The 18002-nt window shown below is 32.4% G+C and overlaps 1 protein-coding gene across 6 annotated transcripts in view; it reads right to left on the reverse strand.

Moving 5' to 3' along the window:
* The window catches only part of NBEA (neurobeachin), a 618768-nt gene that overhangs the window by 488370 nt on the left and 112396 nt on the right, over positions 1 to 18002 (reverse strand). For 5 of the 6 annotated variants that reach the window (XM_029209906.1, XM_029209902.1, XM_029209901.1 and 2 more), the window contains exon 11: positions 3232 to 3340. In XM_029209906.1, coding sequence (XP_029065739.1) covers positions 3232 to 3340 — 109 coding nt within the window. Of the gene's footprint in view, positions 1 to 3231; positions 3341 to 5530; positions 5809 to 18002 lie in introns of those variants that run through there. The other variant, XM_029209905.1, reaches the window with a different exon arrangement.

The raw sequence follows: 18002 nt of genomic DNA on the forward strand, positions 1-18002 counted from the left end.
CTGGCACATTTTCAAAGGACTAGTCTGACTGCAAGCAAAAAATGGACTGTGAGTAACTAACTAGTGGTGAAAGATGATGATGGTTTGAATAAAGATGGTATCAATGGGCATAGAAAGGAGTAGAGTACTAAGTAGGAACTAGTCATTGATTCTGGATATGTTTTGATACTAAGACAACATAATTTGCTGCCAGTATGAATTTGGTGCATGAAAAAGAAGAGTCAAAAAGAATGAACATTTTTGGTCTAAACTACTTGTTGAATGGTAATGCTAGTAACTAAGACAGAGAAGAGTAAAGGACGAAGGATTTGAAAGGAAAGTCAAAAGTAACAGTTTGGATAATTTAGATCTGTGAAGCTTATTAAACATCCAAGTGGAACTGAATTCAAAGGAGAGGCTGTAGTTGGATATACACATTTGAGAATAATGAGTATTTGCAGAATAAGGAAAACTAAGGGAATAGTAAGCTTAATTAAAGTGCAAACAGAAAAGTGAAAAGGTTTCCAGGATTAAGCACCAGGACACCACAGTCTTTAGAATTTTAGGAAGAAGAGGAGGAACTACTAGGAGAGAATTAAAGGAGGCCAAGGAGGTAGGAAGAAAGCAAAGAAAGAATGCTGTCACAAAATACAATTAAAGAAAGCATTTCAAGAAGGAAAGAATGTTAAACTAAAATGTTGCTAAGTCAAATAAGATGAAGACTTGAGAATCATAAGATTTAAGAATATGAAGGCTATTAGTGACATTGATATAAGCCTTTTTTTTTTTTTTTTTTCCCGCGGTACGCGGGCCTCTCACTGTTGTGGCCTCTCCCGTCGTTGCGGAGCACAGGCTCCGGATGCGCAGGCTCAGCGGCCATGGCTCGCGGGCCCAGCCACTCCGCGGCACGTGGGATCTTCCCGGACCGGGGCACAAACCCATGTCCCCTGCATCGGCAGGCGGACTCTCAACCACTGCGCCACCAGGGACGCCTGATATAAGCCATTTTAAGAGAAGCATAAGGACTAGAATGGGAATGGATCTAAGACTACACAGGATTCCAGAAATAAAGAATATTTTATTTTGAAAATCAGCTAATGTAACTCACTAAGCTAAGAAAAAGATGTAGAAACATAATAATTATCTCACATAATGCATAAAGAGCATTTGATGATTAAGAGTGTGAAAAGGCAAGTCACAGAGGAAGAGATATTTGTGATACATATCCAATAAGGACTCATATCCAGGATATATACAGAATTCCCATGAATCAATAAGAAAATGATGGACAACCCAAATGAAAAAGGGTAAATACTCTGAACAGGTATTTAGCAAAAGAGCACAACCAAAAGGAAGATAAATATATGAAAATGCTCAACTTAATTTGTCAACAGTGAAATGCAAATTAAGACATAAAGTGATCCACAGAATGGAAGACTATCTTTGCAAATCTTATATCTAATAAAGGTTTAGCATATAGACTAAAAATCTCCTACAACTCAATAATAAAAAGAAATACCATAGTTTTTTTAAAATGGTCTTTGTAATAAACATTTCTCAAAAAAGTATACAAATAGCCAATAAGTACATGAAAAGATGCTCAACGTCATTAGACATCACAGAAATGCAAATACAAAAATGATAAACCATTTCACACTCACTAGGGATGGCTAGAATTTAAAAACAAAACAGATAATAACAGTGTTTCCAAGGCTGTGAAAAGATTGGAAATTTCATACACTGCTGATGGGAATGTAAAATGATGGAAACCTTATTATTATTTTAATGTTCTTTTTATTTGATTTGAAGACTTTTCACAATATTTCTAACTTTAAGCTAAGTTTTAAGTGTAAAAGAATTCTCACTTTAAAATTATGCTAATAAACCCTCAGTAAATCGATGAAAAGTATATTCAAGAGGTAGTTCCTGACAGCAATCTTGTCACAAAGATTGCTGACAGCAGTGTCACAAAGGTATTTCATAATATGTAATTCACGTAAAATATACTATAACATAAATCTTCTAAAAAATTTGTAATACTCTAGATATAAGAAAATAGTTTTCCATGATTAAAAATATAAACCAAATAGCCTTAATGAAAATCTTAATAATGTAACTGAAAAAATTATAATGTAACTGAAAAAAAAATGCTGCCTATGATCGATCTACTTAATCTATCATTCCACGATCAACAATACTTCAAGAAAGACAAGTACTTTTTCAAAGAAAAGACAGAAGGATTTCAAATGCAGATCAATCTGAGGTTAAAAAATTATTTCCAAAAGTCCTCTAAATTTTATTTCCCAAGAGAAAAATAAGTTTATTCCTCTTAGTAGAGGTCTCACCTCTATTATTTCTCAAATAGTTCCATTTACAGAGCAGCTGAATGTCATATGAATGTTAATGTTTAACTGAGAAGGAGAGATTTGGGAGCACTAGTGATGGTGATAGCTATTTCTTAAGGAGAAAAATAATACTTTTATTTATGAAATACCACCTTACTTTCTGAAGGAAATCACATGATATAACCGAACTCTTGTGAGACCATAATCAGAAACTCAGCACCCATTACCATAATAGTACAGTTGTGACTAAAGCAAAGAAGGTCATTAAAAAAACAGGGCATAAATGACACAGATAGGAAAATCAAAGCCATCCAATTTGTACTGTTTACACTGTGTACTGATCAGAAAAAAACACTACTTTAAACATTCAAATATATTAAACATTCAAATATATTAAACATTCAAATATATTAAACATTCAAATATATTAAACATTCAAATATATTAAAAGCAGGGACAAAGCAAAAACTAATGTTTCTGTTGCTATCAAATATAGAATTTTTTTGACCTTATAACTGAAAAATAAAGCAAAACAAAAAATTAAATCCATTGAAACTAAAATTGATAAAATTTGTAAGAAACTTAGTTTGAATATAAATATAGCAAAGAAATTAGAAAAAATAATTAAGAGAAAATACTTCTAATTTGAATAAAAGTAGATAAAATAATTTTTCTTTAGTTTCTACTTTTATTCAAAATTTCTTAATTATATAGATTTCTAACACCCAATTTAGTTTAATGTCTACACATACATCTAAGTACATAATATAAAAATGTTTGTGAATTAACCAAAAACATGGCCTCTGCAGTCAATGGAAAGGGAAACTAGAAAAAAAATATAGTTAGTGATCGTCAGTGGTCCATCTGTGAAGGCTACACAATAAAACCATCAATACATTTCACTTACCTTTTCAAGTAAGTAGCCAATGACTAAAAAGCCTTTTCCACCCAGCATCTGTTCTTGCATGGCTACTGAACTTTTAAGTAGTTCAACCAGGAATGCCAAAAGAGTAGCACTGCATGTAAAGTACAGATAATTCCATTACGTAATCATCAAATATTGATCATAAACACAGTGTTCCATTTCAGTACTTTATTATTCCAAAAGGTAACAATCATATTCAAATTTAATCTCTACTTTGCTGACTATTATATTATGCAAGAATATTTCTCACAAGAATGAAAAAACTGGTTTTATCTCCTTAAAATTAAACATTATATAGAAACATAACTGTGGAGTTTCTCTGTATTCTGAGGTAAAATATCAAAGTCTATCGTTACACATATATATTCCCTGCTTGAAGTAAATCTAACATAAGAAACACACCCACAAATATTGCACTTCTCCATAATAAAGACTTTATCACAATATTCTTCTGAAGAACATGCTTAGAGAATTTAAAATATGTTCACAATATTGCTTTGGAAGAATACACCTATTTTCTAAAATCAACTTTTCATTTAGACCTGTTTTTAAAAACAACTTATATATATGTATTTAAATATGCAACATGTTACTTATGTCCGTATATGCCCTCAGGAAAGTTCATGAGAGCAAAGAAAATAAGACGATTTATGTCATATTGAAATAAAAAGTGGCAATCGATTACACAATGTATACACAAATACATAAAAACACAAAGATATATTCCAGACAAACATAAAGCACTTGATATGTCTGTGGAATGAAGGAAGAAACAAAAGAAAAATAAATTATTGCATTACATTAAGCTTTGATAATGTATTACTTCACAAAATTATATGAACAATGTTCAATCAGCAGCATCGATACATGATAGCATTCCTAACTAAGAAACTATATACCCTTCATTATATATGCTTACTGTAGTTTATAACAATAAATGACTCTAAGCCAGACTTTATCAGCATTAAAATAATATCCATTTACACTGCTTTATAATGTACCCCAAATTGTCTATTTACATTAACACAAATTTCTAAATATATTTTAAATGCACAAATACTCATTTCTACATGAAATTAAGAAAATTTGGTAATGAGGAAAACTTGAAAATTGTTAAGGCTCAAAAGGAATCTAAAGTTATTCTGTTTTCTAAAGTTACTCTAGCTCTTCAGGTTTCTATAGGATTGACAACACATTTATCTGATAATGCGGCTATTCTTGTTCAAATCAGAAATATTCTCATAAAAAGAACCAACAGCAAAATTAACATCATTCTTATCGCTATAAAATTGATAGTTTAATGGATTACATGATATCAGCTAGAAAAATATAGTATATATGTAAATAAACTACTTCGTTACAAGAAATTAAAATTCAATTACATTAACTAGCCCTGTATCTTTAAGCCACAAAAAAGAAAACAGTAAACTAGTATTGCAAATCAATGATATTCTTTTACTTTGTCCTAAAGTCAAAGATGGATATTTACAAGAAAAACACAACTACCAAAGAATCCCTTGAGATTTTTTTTTTAATGTTTCTGTAAAGAACAGCTATTAAGCAATCTAATCCAATTTACATGAATTGTATCAATAGTCAAAGCCACTTCACAAATAACTGCTTAAGCACTGATATACATAATACATCTGCCTAAGTGTTTGAAAAGAATAAAGAAAACTATTGCATAGAGATTACACAATTTCCTAATCTGTTCATGGAATTCTTACCTACACCTGAGTTAGTGATTTAGGGGGAAAGATGACTAAGACTCCTAAACATTAGCACTGCCAAAAAGAAAGACTAGAAATGCCTCACTATGGTTCCTATGGTCCATGAAAAAATGCAAAAAAGTATTTCTTACAATAGATCACCCTTCTATATAGAACCATACAAAATTACAAAGATGCCATGGATTTTCTTATTCTTTTATGTCAGAAGGACTACTCTTTCTGAAACATCTAATGAATTAATAACTCAGACTTCTAAACACAGTGGAGTTCCATTACAAAATCAGAAATATTAATTTTATTATTCCAAAATATTAACACAAGACTACCCATATGTTAATTTCACTTCAATTTTAACTATGACAACAATTGAAAAGTCAAATGCATTCACCAACAAAAGTATTTTTAATTTATACCTAAAACCCAATGCAATAGCAATACTACATCTTTTGAAAAAATCTTTAAAATAGGTATATTTGACATGGTGGACTTAATAGTAAATAGATGGCCATCTTCGAAGAGGTACATTTTCAAACATAATTTAACAAACTTACCAGTAACTAAAATGCATCGGATTGCTTCAGGGCTCACAATTAACTTGCAAAATTCTGTGTACTGCCATACAAAATTTCTCTCCATTCTTGCCTATTTCCAACTCCCCTAGATACAAAGGCAAATATAAAGGATACTTCAGCCCATTCCTATATCTCCTACATACCACTTCCTGTCTAGACACATCAGTTCATCTGTAGAGGATCTAAATATACAGGATAAACCAAAAAGCAAGTATCTGTGTAAGCCAAAACTAGTATACACAACACAGAACATTCTTTTGAAAAGTATAGCAATACCCAGAAACAGATTTTCACAGGAATATTTTATTTGATAGACAAAAAGTAAACTGGTTTTTACCTCATAAAGTCAAATTGCTAAACTTTTCAATAGACAGTACTATAATGTATGTTCTGTAAGTAACAATTCTACTTCAGGAATGGTTAAGGGTTTTTAATTCTGTCTCCTTTTAAGGAAAATGACACTAATAAACTATAGGGTTATTTCTTCAAAATAATTACCATCTTCCAATTCTTTAATGAGCTTTAATTAAATTAGGAAAAATTTATTTCAAATGTCACACTAGTAAAGGGCTATACCTTAAGAAAAATGAAGGAAATAATACAACAATACCTCTAACGACTTAGCATATTAATAATCTCTCCAGAGCTTTCTGGTCCACATTATTAAAGAATTACCACAATATTCTTGGCCCACAAATAACGGATAATATTTAACAACTACGTATAAACATGACTCATTTTTGTTCCTAATGAAAAAAATACGTACTACCTTTAGGAGCCATTAAAATTTATGTAAATATAGATTTTGACTTGATTTTAATATAACTTTATCCATTTCAACTTGTCCTTTATTTTTTAAAAATAACTGATGTAGATAACTCATGTAATATTATCCCAAAACTTGTATTATCTTTGAGGAATTTTATTAAAGATGCAATATATCATAAAGATAGACTTAATTTATAACTGAAATTATTAAGATATAATATATAACCCAAGTTCAGTTCAAAGGCAGTTCTTAGGGTACAGGAAACTGGCTTTTCAATTTGCTTTGTACGGAAACAAAGCACCTCAGCTAGATGGGCTGTTTAAATATATTAAGAAGAATGGAATTAATAATGTAAAAATTAAAGATTCCCCCTGAAATTCAACAACTCATCCACTTACATAAGGGTGTTTTTAATCTCTTAAGAAACACTACAGGCAAAATAAATGTCAGAATAAATTCAGAAGTAGATTAAGTTCCAGTAAGATTTAAGGTACCAGTAATGGGGGAAATTCTTTTGACTTTTTCATAAGGTTTCATCTCTTATGTAGCCTAATTTAGTACTGAGAAACACTGAAATCTTGCAAAAGATGAATACATATATAAAATATCTAATATAGTTTCTATGCTATTTCTTTCACTACAAAACTCTTCCAAGATGAGAGTGATCATAGCAGGAATAAAACTGTAAAAGAAATCAACTCAAGTCCATACCCAAGAAAATTTCACACTCAACACAATTAATATCCAGTGACACAAAAAATTCCCACAATAAGTTAGAAGAGTTAAATTCCTTCACAGTTCAAAATTAGAAAGTTCTAAACCAAAAGCTTCTAACTCCACGTACCTTTAGCAGTCACTTTTAGACCATGTATTCCTGAAGATGCTATCTCAAAAGACCACTGCCTAACTGCCTACCTAGGCAATAAACCCTGACACACAAACTGTCACATTCATCAATTCAAACATCAAGTGGAGATACATGCCAAAGTAAGTAAAATACATTTATCTGCAGAGTCAAATAAGGAAAACAGTGAAATGCAGTACAGTAAAATGTGAGGACAGATGAAATACACTGGGTAGCACATGAAATCACTAAGCCTCCCTTAGCCATGAAATCTCTCCTCAGCAACTTCTCCCTTTTCTTTCAGCCTCATAAGGAGGCAGACAGCCTCATGACTGTCATAGCTATCTAAGAACATTCTTTAAAGGCTCTATTAAAAGTTAGTCAGGCTATCACAGTTTTTTACCTTCCTTTGGTAACAGATTTTAATTTTATGTTTCATCAGCCTATTTTATTTCTGACAAAATATATTATAGCAAAAAAAAAGACATTTGTAAAATTGTAACTGTAATGTGTCAAAAGTTGTCTTATGAAGGAAACAAAATTTTAAAATGTGTACAGGTAGAGGAACTCCAAACCTCTTATGACATCATTATGTGTTAGCATATAGCATTTACCAGTATTTACATAGTTTGACAACCAAATAGCCTTTTGATCATCTCTATTCATAATTCTCTATCAATAACCAATAGATATTTATTATAACGCTCCACTGTAAAAGAGATAACTCTTAAAGCCTACTCATTTTTAATTTAATTCCAGCCAACAAACAATCACAATGCTCTAAGTGTCCTAGCACCTTTATGAGAGCTTTCTGGACATGTTTCTAGTGGCAGCACCACTATCGTGTATAATCCATGGATACATGAATGATTTAGAAATTTAATGATGTAACTCCCTAATACCTAATAAGTTCAAAGCTTCAAAGGAAAAACAGAGATAGGTTATAATGACAAATAGGTGATCTTAACTATATATGCATACTCTAATGTCCTTCATGATCAAAACATGCACAGCAGGGAAGCCAAATAGTCCCTTCTCCTGGTGTTGGGTCTACTTTCAGCCAAGCCTCAGATAAAAGCGGGATTAAAAATACACCCTAGAAGTACTGAAATTACCAAAAAAAAATAATAATAAATGAAATAAATATTAAAACAGCTAGCTACACAAAAAGATGAAATAATTATTTGATACTTAGGCTTCATATACATCCAGAAATTCTCTATCCTTTTCATAATTAATTTCATTTTTAAAATGATCATGTAGTAAAACCAACTACTTTACTTCTTTTCTTTGTGTGTGTTTGTGTGTGTATGTAATTCTGAGAATGTTAGACGTATAGATTTGTATAACCCCACCACAATCAAGGTAAGATGAGTTCCATCACACACAAAAAACTCATTTATCCTATCCCTTTATACCCTTGCAGTCACACTCTCTCAACAGCCAAAACAACCTTGGGTAACTACTTATCTCTTATATGGATATAGTTTTGACTTTTCAAGAATGTCATATAGATAGTCATACAGTATGTAATCTTCTTAATATGTTCTTCTTGACTGCAACATATTGTCTCTTGAGATTCATCTAAGTAGTTGCATACATCAAGATTTTTTTTCTTTTAATTGATGAATAGTATTCCCTTGAATAAACAGACTACCTAATGGGTACATGTGAGCTGTATCTAGTTTACAGCAATTATGAATAGGACTACTGTAAACATTCACATAAAGGTTTTTGTGTGAACAGTTTTCATTCATTTCTCACAAATACAAATCCAGGAGTAGAAAGGCTGAATTACGTGGTAAGTATATGTTTAACTTCATAACAAACTGCCAAATTGACAGAATGGCTGTGCCATTTGCCAGTCCCACCAGTAATAGGCTCCAGTTGCTCCTCATCCTTACCAGCACTTGGCATCATGAGTATTTTTTTTTTTTTTTGGCCTTTCTACTAACTGTGTAGTTACATCTCATAGTGTTTTAAATAAATTGGTTAATGATGTTGAACATCTTTTCATGTGCAATTTTGACATCCTTATGCCTTCTCTGGTGAAGTACCTGCTCAAGTCTTTTGCCCATTTTTTAAAATTGGATTTCATGCTTTCTTACTACTAGTGTTTGAGAGTTTTAAATGTAGTCTTGATATAAGTCCTTTGTCAAATTGATTTTCTATCATCTTCCTCCAATCTGTAAAATGTCTTTTCATTGTTTCTTTTGCAGAGTAAAAGGTTAAATTTAACTTTGATGAAGCCAATGTCAAATTTATCAATTTTTTCCTTGTATGCATCACACTTTTAAGGTCACGTCTAAAATGCCTTTGCATAGCCTAGGTTGCAGAGGTTTTCTCCTATGTTTTCTTCTAAAAGTTCTGTAGTTTTATATCTTACCTTTACAGCTGATATTTGAGTTAATTTTTAATGAGGTTGAGGTTGAGGTTCATTTTAGCATACAACTATCCTTCTTCCCTTACACTGCTTTTGCACCTTTGACAAAAATCGAACAAACAAAAGTAGAAGTACCTACTTTAATTTTGGACAAGACTTCAAAGCAGAGAAAGTATCAGAGATTAAGAACAGCATTACACAATGATAAAGGAGTCAATTTTCCAAGAAGATACCAATATCTAAAGCACATATACCTAACAACAGAACATAAAATTATGTAAAGCAAAAACTGCTACAACATTAAGGAGACATAGATGAAATCACTATCATAGTTGGAGATTTCAGCATCCCTCTCTCAGAAATGGACAACTACAGGGGTTAGAAAATCTGTTAGGACATAGTTGAACTCAACAACACCAACAAACAGCTGGAGGTAATTGGCATCTATACACTACTTCACTCAACCACATTAGAATAAACGTTCTTCTCAAGCTTGCATAGACCATTCACTAAGCAAGACAACATTCTGGGCCATAAACCATATCTAACAGATTTAAAATAGTGGAAATCACACAATGTCTACTCTCAGATCACAATGGAATTAGCTAGAAATCAGTAGCAGAAAGACAACTGGAAAATCCCACAATGTGAACATTAAACGGTGCACTTCTAAGTAACACATGGGTCAAAGAAGAAATCTCAAGAGATATTAAAAATATTTTTGAATGAAATGAAAATGAAAATACAACTGATCATAATCTGTGGAATAGGGGCTTCCCTGGTGGCGCAGTGGTTGAGAGTCCGCCTGCCGATGCAGGGGACGCAGGTTTGTGCCCCGGTCCGGGAAGATCCCACGTACAGCAGAGCGGCTGGGCCCGTGAGCCATAGCCGCCGAGCCTGTGCGTCCAGAGCCTGTGCTCTGCAGTGGGAGACGCCACAACAGTGAGAGGCCCGCGTACGGCAAAAAAAAAAAAAAAAAATCTGCGGAATAAAATGAAATCAGTGATTACTGGGAAATTTAGAGCATTCAGTGTTGTGGTATTGTGATTTATAATAAGAAATGTGCATTTGTTCTTGGTCCCCATTTTTGGCACAGAGGTCTGGCAGAGCTAGCTCCCTTGAAATTTCCTAAGGGATGGCAGTAATAAAAAGTGTCTTCTGTCATGTTAATGAAGTGACTTTTGGAACTCACTTAAGGATGAGAGCCAGTTGCCAACACAGCCAACCATATAATTAGAGGGTTGGAACTTTCAGTCCACCCCACCTACCACCCACCTACCTCCAGGGAGAGAGGGGAGAAAGGCTGGAGATTGAGTTCAATCACCAACGGTCAATGATTTAATCAGTCATGTGTATGTAATGATGCCACCATTAAAAAAAAAACACACAGGGCTGGGAGAGCTTCCCAGTCTGTGAATATATGGAGGTACTAGAAGGGTGGCATACCTGCAGAGGGAATGGAAGCTCCATGCCCTCTCCCCATACCTTGCCCTATGCATCTCTTCTATTTGGATGTTCATCTGTATCCTTCATCATCCTATTATAATAAACTAGTAATCCAGTAGGTAAAATGTTTCCCTAAGCTCTGTGAGCCACTCTAGCAAAGTAATTGAACCCAAGGGGGTGGCAGGAACCTCTGGTTTATATCCAGTCAGTCAGAAGCACCAGTAACGACCTGGACTTGCAAGTATCACCTGAAGTCCAAGGAGGAGGTTACTGGAACCTACCATCTACAGTCAGTTGTTCAGAAGTATAGGTGATAACCTGGACTTACAACTGGCATCTAAAGTGAAGAGGGCCAGTCTTGTGAGACTGAGCCCTTAACCTGTGGGATCTGATGCTATGTCAGATTTGAGTGTCAGAATTGAGTTAAATGATAGGATACCCAGCTGGTGTCACAGAGAATCTTTGGTGGTATGGGGGGAAAACCATGCCTCCACATATTGGAATTGGATGTTCAGACCTCTATAATGAAAAAAAAAAAAAAAAAAAAAAAAATATATATATATATATATATATATAATCTAACAGTCATTAATCTAAATTTTCACCTTAGCAAGCTAGAAAAAAAAAAGAGTAAATGCCATCTAAACTAAGCAGCAAGAAGAAATAATAAGAACCAGAGTATAAATCAAAGAAACAGAAAACAGGAAATCAATAGAAAAAGTCAATGAAAACAAAAGCTGGCTCTTTAAAAAGATTAATAAAATTGATAAGCCTCTAGGCCAGACTAACAAAGAAAAAAAAGGGAGAAGACAGAAATACTAATATTAGAATTGAAAGAAGAGACATAACTACATATCCCATGGAAATTAAAAGAATAATAAAGGACACTGTGAGCAATTCTATGGCCACAGATTTGGGAACCTAGATGAAAAGAAACATTCCTTGAAAGACATCACCTGCCAAAAGTCACACAAGAAGAAACAGACATTTTGAATATACCTACATGTATTAAAGGAATTGAATCAATAATTAATAGGCAGAAATCACCAGGCCCAGATGGATTCACTGGTGAATTCTACCAAACACTTACGGAATAAATTATACCAATTCTCTACATCTCTTTCAGAGGATAGAAGCAGAGGAACTACTTTCCTAACTCATTCTATGAAGACAGCATCACTCATACCAAAACTAGACAAAGACACAATAAGTAAAGAAGACTACAGACCAGTATCTCCCATGAACAGACATGTGAAAATCCTCAACAAAACATGGGCAAATTGAATCCAAACAAGATAAAAGGAATTATACTCCACAACCAAATGGGATTTATCCAAAGTATGCAAGGCTGGCTAAAAAAGAAACATCACTTTCACATCTACAGATGAAGAAAAAGCATTTGACACAATTCGACAGCCACTCATGATAAAAACTCTCGGGAAACTAGGAATAAAAGGAACTTTCTCAACTTGATAAAGACTATCTATAAAAAACCTACAGCTAACGTCATACTTAATGATGAAGAACTCAAAGTTTTCCCACTAAGATCAGATACAAAGCAAGGATGTCCCCTCTCACCACTCCTTTTCAACATGACACTGAAAGTCCTTGCTAATGTGATAAAATATATACAGGTTGGGAAAGAAGACATAATACTGTCTTTGGTTACAAACAGCGTGACTGTCTATGTAGAAAATCTTAAATAACTGACAAGAAACTAATAATCTATTACTTCATTCACTACTGCTGGGAATGAAAATGGTACAGCCACTTTGGAAGACAGTTTGGGGGTTTCTTACAGAACTCAACATACTTTTACCATATAATCCAGCAATCATGCTACTTTGTATCTACCCAAAGAGTTGAAAACTTATATCCACACAAAAACATGCACACAGATATTTATAGAAGCTTTATTCTTAATTGCCAAAACTTGGAAGCAACCAAGATGTCCTTCAGTAGGTGAATGGAAAAATAAACTGTGGTACATTTAGATATTAGAATATACATTATTCAACGCTAAAAAGAAATGAGCTATCAAGCCATGAAAAGATATGGAGGCACTTTAATTGCATATTACTGAGTAAAAGGAGACAATCTGAAACAGCTGTATTCTGTATGATTTCAGCTATATGACATTCTTGAAAAGGCAAAATTATGGAGACAATAAAAAGATCAGTGGTTGCCTGGGGGCAGTGTGAAAGGGTAGAACACAAAATATATTTAGGAATGTGAACATATTTTTTATGATATTATAATGATGGATACATGGCATTATACTTTTGTCCAAACTTATAAAAAGTATGATACCAAGAGTGAACTCTTAACTATGGACTTTAAGTGATTATGATCTATTGATTTATGTTCATCCTTGTTAAAAAAATATACGATTCTGGTGAGTGATGTTGATAATAGGGGAGGATATGTATGTGTGTAGAGGGGGAGTATATGAAAGATCTATTTATTCCTTTCCATTTTATTGCAAACCTAAAACTGTTCTAAAAAATAAAGTCTTCAACAAAAATAAAAATTAATTTAAAACTTTAAAAATAATGTCAAATGTGATATAAAATGTGCAGAAGAGAAAGTTATGAGTTTTTATTTGGAGAAGGTTGAGTTTGAGTTTGGGTATATGAGCCTAAATAGAAGGCTACAACAGAAAAAGCTCTGGGTGTTGTCCATCTAGGTAGTAAGACCATAAACCCAGAAACAAAATAAAATAAAGGCCAATAAAATTATAATACTAGGGACTTCCCTCCCAGTCCAGTAGTTAAGACTTCGCCTTCCAATGCAGGGGTGTGGGTTCGATCCCTGGTTGGGGAGCTAAGATCCCATATGCCTCGTGGCCAAAACATAAAACAGAAGCAATATTGTAGCAAATTCAATAAAGACTTTTTAAATGGTCCACATCAAAAAAAAAAAAAAAAAAAAACTTTCAAAAAATTACCATACTAAATTAACTAGAATTTCCTGATGATGCCTTATTAATTCTTTTATTGAAGATTCCACTCACTGCACGTAACGGTCATCACATTCAGGGGAGAGAAAGGGAAGACAGCATAAACACTTGGGGGATTTATACCCAATTCCCATCAGAAATATTCTGAGCTTTTGAGGATGAACTCTGAATATTCGCACATATGGCAATGTTCCTCATAAATGCAAATAATACTTATTTTAGATTTAGACTGCATGAATATCATAAAAACAAAATAAATGAAGCAATTTACCTTATTATTTTCAAAAGCAACGTAAAGATATAGAAGAGTTAAAGAAATAAATGCTATTCCATGCATAAAATAGCACCTTCAGTTACAAAATATCATTAAAATATTTAAGGACAGAGAATGCTGATATGCAAACTAGAGGAAAATTAAGGCAACAAATTCAGTAAAGATGTGTCCATGGTTGCCCAATTTCCTGCAACTAATAATTTGTAGTTACCCTTCTGCCAAAACAATGCCTTGTTTGTTTGTTTTTGGTCAAAGATAAAGCAGAAGCCTTCCTTAATGGCAGGGAAAATGCACAGAGCAAAATTATGTGTTGAAAATTGAAACAGCACAAACTAATACAGCATTAAAAACAGATTTCACTAAATTTAAAGGAAACTTTTTATGGAGGAATTATTGTAGAAAAGCAATCACTTATTATGAAAAACACTTTAAAATGGACTATAAAAAATAGCTTATTTGGAAAGTCAGTGAATCAGAAGTCATAAGTCTACAAGAAACAAAATGTCCTTTCTTGTTGACAGTTGACAAACTCATTAAATTGTTAGATGTACCATAAACTTTATTATCAGATATCTTCTGTAAAGGATCCATGGAGTAAAAAGAACTTGGCTGACAAGAGAAAGCTATTTGAACACTACACTATAATTTCCCTATGTTTCAGGCAGAATACTGTATTTTAATTTTTATTTATGGATTTATTTGCACAGTGAGTTCAATATACATTCCATTTTACTCTAGTTAAATCTCACTAAAAAAATTATTTGGTTTTCCTCCTTTAATAGAAGTAGTGGTATACATATGTCAAATATACTTTCTGTGTCTGTTTCACTTCAAAGAATACTTTCATTACTAATTTTGTGAACTTAAAAAAAAAAGGCAAAATAGCAAATATGCATATAAAGAAGTGAAAGATGTACATTTTCCTGAAAAACATAAAGAAAATAAAGAGAACATAATTCTATAGATATATATTTTTAAATGTTTAAATACTTCGAGAAACCAAACTAATAATATTTATATTCTACATATACAAACAACAACCTCCACAAGGGAGACAATCATTACAAACAAGTATTAATTTCACTTCTTTAGCCTACAAAAAGCGGCCACATTTCATTTTTTATGTCAGCTCGGTGAAAATATGTAGAAATTTTTGACATTAGCTGTATAATAGTCACTTTTCCCTGAACTAAAAATCAGAAAACACAAAGGATTTTTATGTCACTTTGAAGTGTAAGGGGAAATTTGGGTTGTTAGACACTGAAATGCTGGAATTTCCAGGTAATTGTGTTGGTTTACAAATGACAGTGGTGCTAATCAGGACTTTATAATGAAAATTCAATTATTAAAGGGGCTATAAAATTCAAGATAATTACTGGAATAACTTTGGCTAGCAAGCTAGCTTTTAGGAAAAAATCTGGATTTAAGCCCACAAAACAAACTAATTAATGAGTCATAATATTCACATTACAAGAGGATTCTTAATTATAGGATCATTGACATAAATGCTTTATGGGATTTTCTAAATTTTTTATAGCTTACATTCCATCAAGCAGTCTATCAAACAACCTGTATTATAACTAGAAACAAAAAGAACACTTTCCTGAGAAAGATATTTATGCAATTACAAGAATTAATTTAAATGATCACTTGTGGTTGATTTTTAATTTATCAGAGTTAAAACAGTATTAACAGTTAAATTAACAGAGTTTAACAGAGTTAAAACACATTCTAATAATACAAAATTGCATCACATCAATGGACAATCTAATATTTACTGAGGAAATAAAGAAAACTCATTAAGTGCCTACTATGTACCAGACACTCGCTGTGATACACAGTTTATATATGCTATCTTATTTTAATTCATGCTACTATCAGATAAAGTTAGCATTACAGTATTAAAATCATTCCATAGCTTGCAAAGGTGATTCTCAGAGTTAATCATGGTAGTTCAGAGTGAGAGCTCTGGAATCAGGCTCTCAGAATTAGAACTCTGGTCCTAATCTACCACTTAAATCTCTGTGACCTTCAACAAGGTACTCAATTTTTATCTCTCTCATCAGCAGAACAGGATAAAATGAGGTAATACAATTACAAACAGCTACTGGCACACAGTAAGTACTCAGTAAATGCCTTGTGCTACTATTACATACGATCAGATAGCCCCATCACATAAGAACAGAGAGTAAATAACAGGACACTAGGTTGAGCCTTAGTCTGACACCAAAAGAAGGCTTGAGAACTACTCTCTTAGTGTATTTTTAATCTTTTGATATATAAAAACCTATTTATACCTTGTGCCAGAAAACATATTTTTTCATAGTACATTCTTCCTAAGTCAAACAAATGAGGAAGATTTGTATTGCTTTCTATGATCTATAGAATTTAGAAACACACACTCAAACAAAAGGGGTTTTGGGGCCAAGTCAGAGAAAGACAGGACATTTACAGTCAATGTATATTATCATCCAAATCAAAGGAAAATGAAATTTCTAATTCAATGAGTCATTCCTAAACACAAAATGCAAAAGCTATGATTATTTCAAGATTGGAGTTATACTTCTTGAAATCATTTATTAAGCATTTGTTATTTATACATTAAATAAATATTTACTAAATGTCTAGTGAAAGGTAATTTGTTTAATTATTGCTCTCAATGATCGCTGGACAGAATGGGATCAATCGACCAGTCCAATATAAAATAGTATTAATCCCTGAGGAATGACAAAACTTCCAAACAGCTTTCATCACTTGGCAGAATTACTCAAGATGATTATGGTGCTTGAGAATCATTATGAATAGCCTGAAATCACTATAACAACTACATATTGGCATGATTTACTTACTCAAAACAAAATTACATTAAAAATACTGTATGTGTTGCCACAAGCTACTGAACAACTCAGTTCAATAACATTTATTCCTTTTGTGGTTCATTTTTTGTTCGTTTGTTTCACAAAGGCTAAACTACATGTTAAAAGAAAAAGCAATAAAAAGTGTTATTCCTGGAGATTTAAATACTAACGGGGTAGCTACAAAATCCAAAAACCAGCTAAAGAAAAATCATCTTAAACCCTTGAAAGCTTTTTCTTTAACTTGGTACTGACTTCAAAACTTGAGTTAACACATTTCTCAATTTTAAACCACTATATCTAGAAAATAGATAGATGGTTCACAATCAGTTTTCATCACTACAACTGAAATTCAAAATATAAGTCCTACTTCATCACTTAAATAAGTAATTCTCCATTATAAATAACATTATTGGTAGAAAATTTCAAATATAAAGTAACACGGCTCCTATTATAACAATCAGTCTCTATGATTGATGATATATATTTTAAAATATAAAATTGTAGTATTAGAGATAATCTAGATTACCTAACCCATTGTCATCATAATAACAAAACCAGCATGTATGTCAATCTACATATTTTATTGCATTTAATTTAAAAAATCCAGTGAGCTATTATTAGTCTATATATATATATAATATTCTATATTATTCTATTATAATGGTAGAAACTGAAACACAAAATAGTTAATAACACTCAAAGTTGTGTAAATAATAAATAGTAAACGAGGGATTTGAAGCCAAGTCTGTCTGACTTGAAAGTCCACACATGTAACAACTATAACGTGTAGCTTTCATGATAAAACAAATAAGCCACAAAATTTCTCCTGCACAAATAAAGCCTATTTTTAAAGGCTCCAGAAAATAAGATTATTCCTTCAATAAATTATTTTAATATTACACCCCCTCTATACAGTAA

Source organism: Monodon monoceros, unplaced genomic scaffold (assembly GCF_005190385.1).
Source record: "Monodon monoceros isolate NGI ecotype Baffin Bay Population unplaced genomic scaffold, NGI_Narwhal_1 Super_Scaffold_8, whole genome shotgun sequence".
Taxonomy (NCBI): domain Eukaryota; kingdom Metazoa; phylum Chordata; class Mammalia; order Artiodactyla; family Monodontidae; genus Monodon; species Monodon monoceros.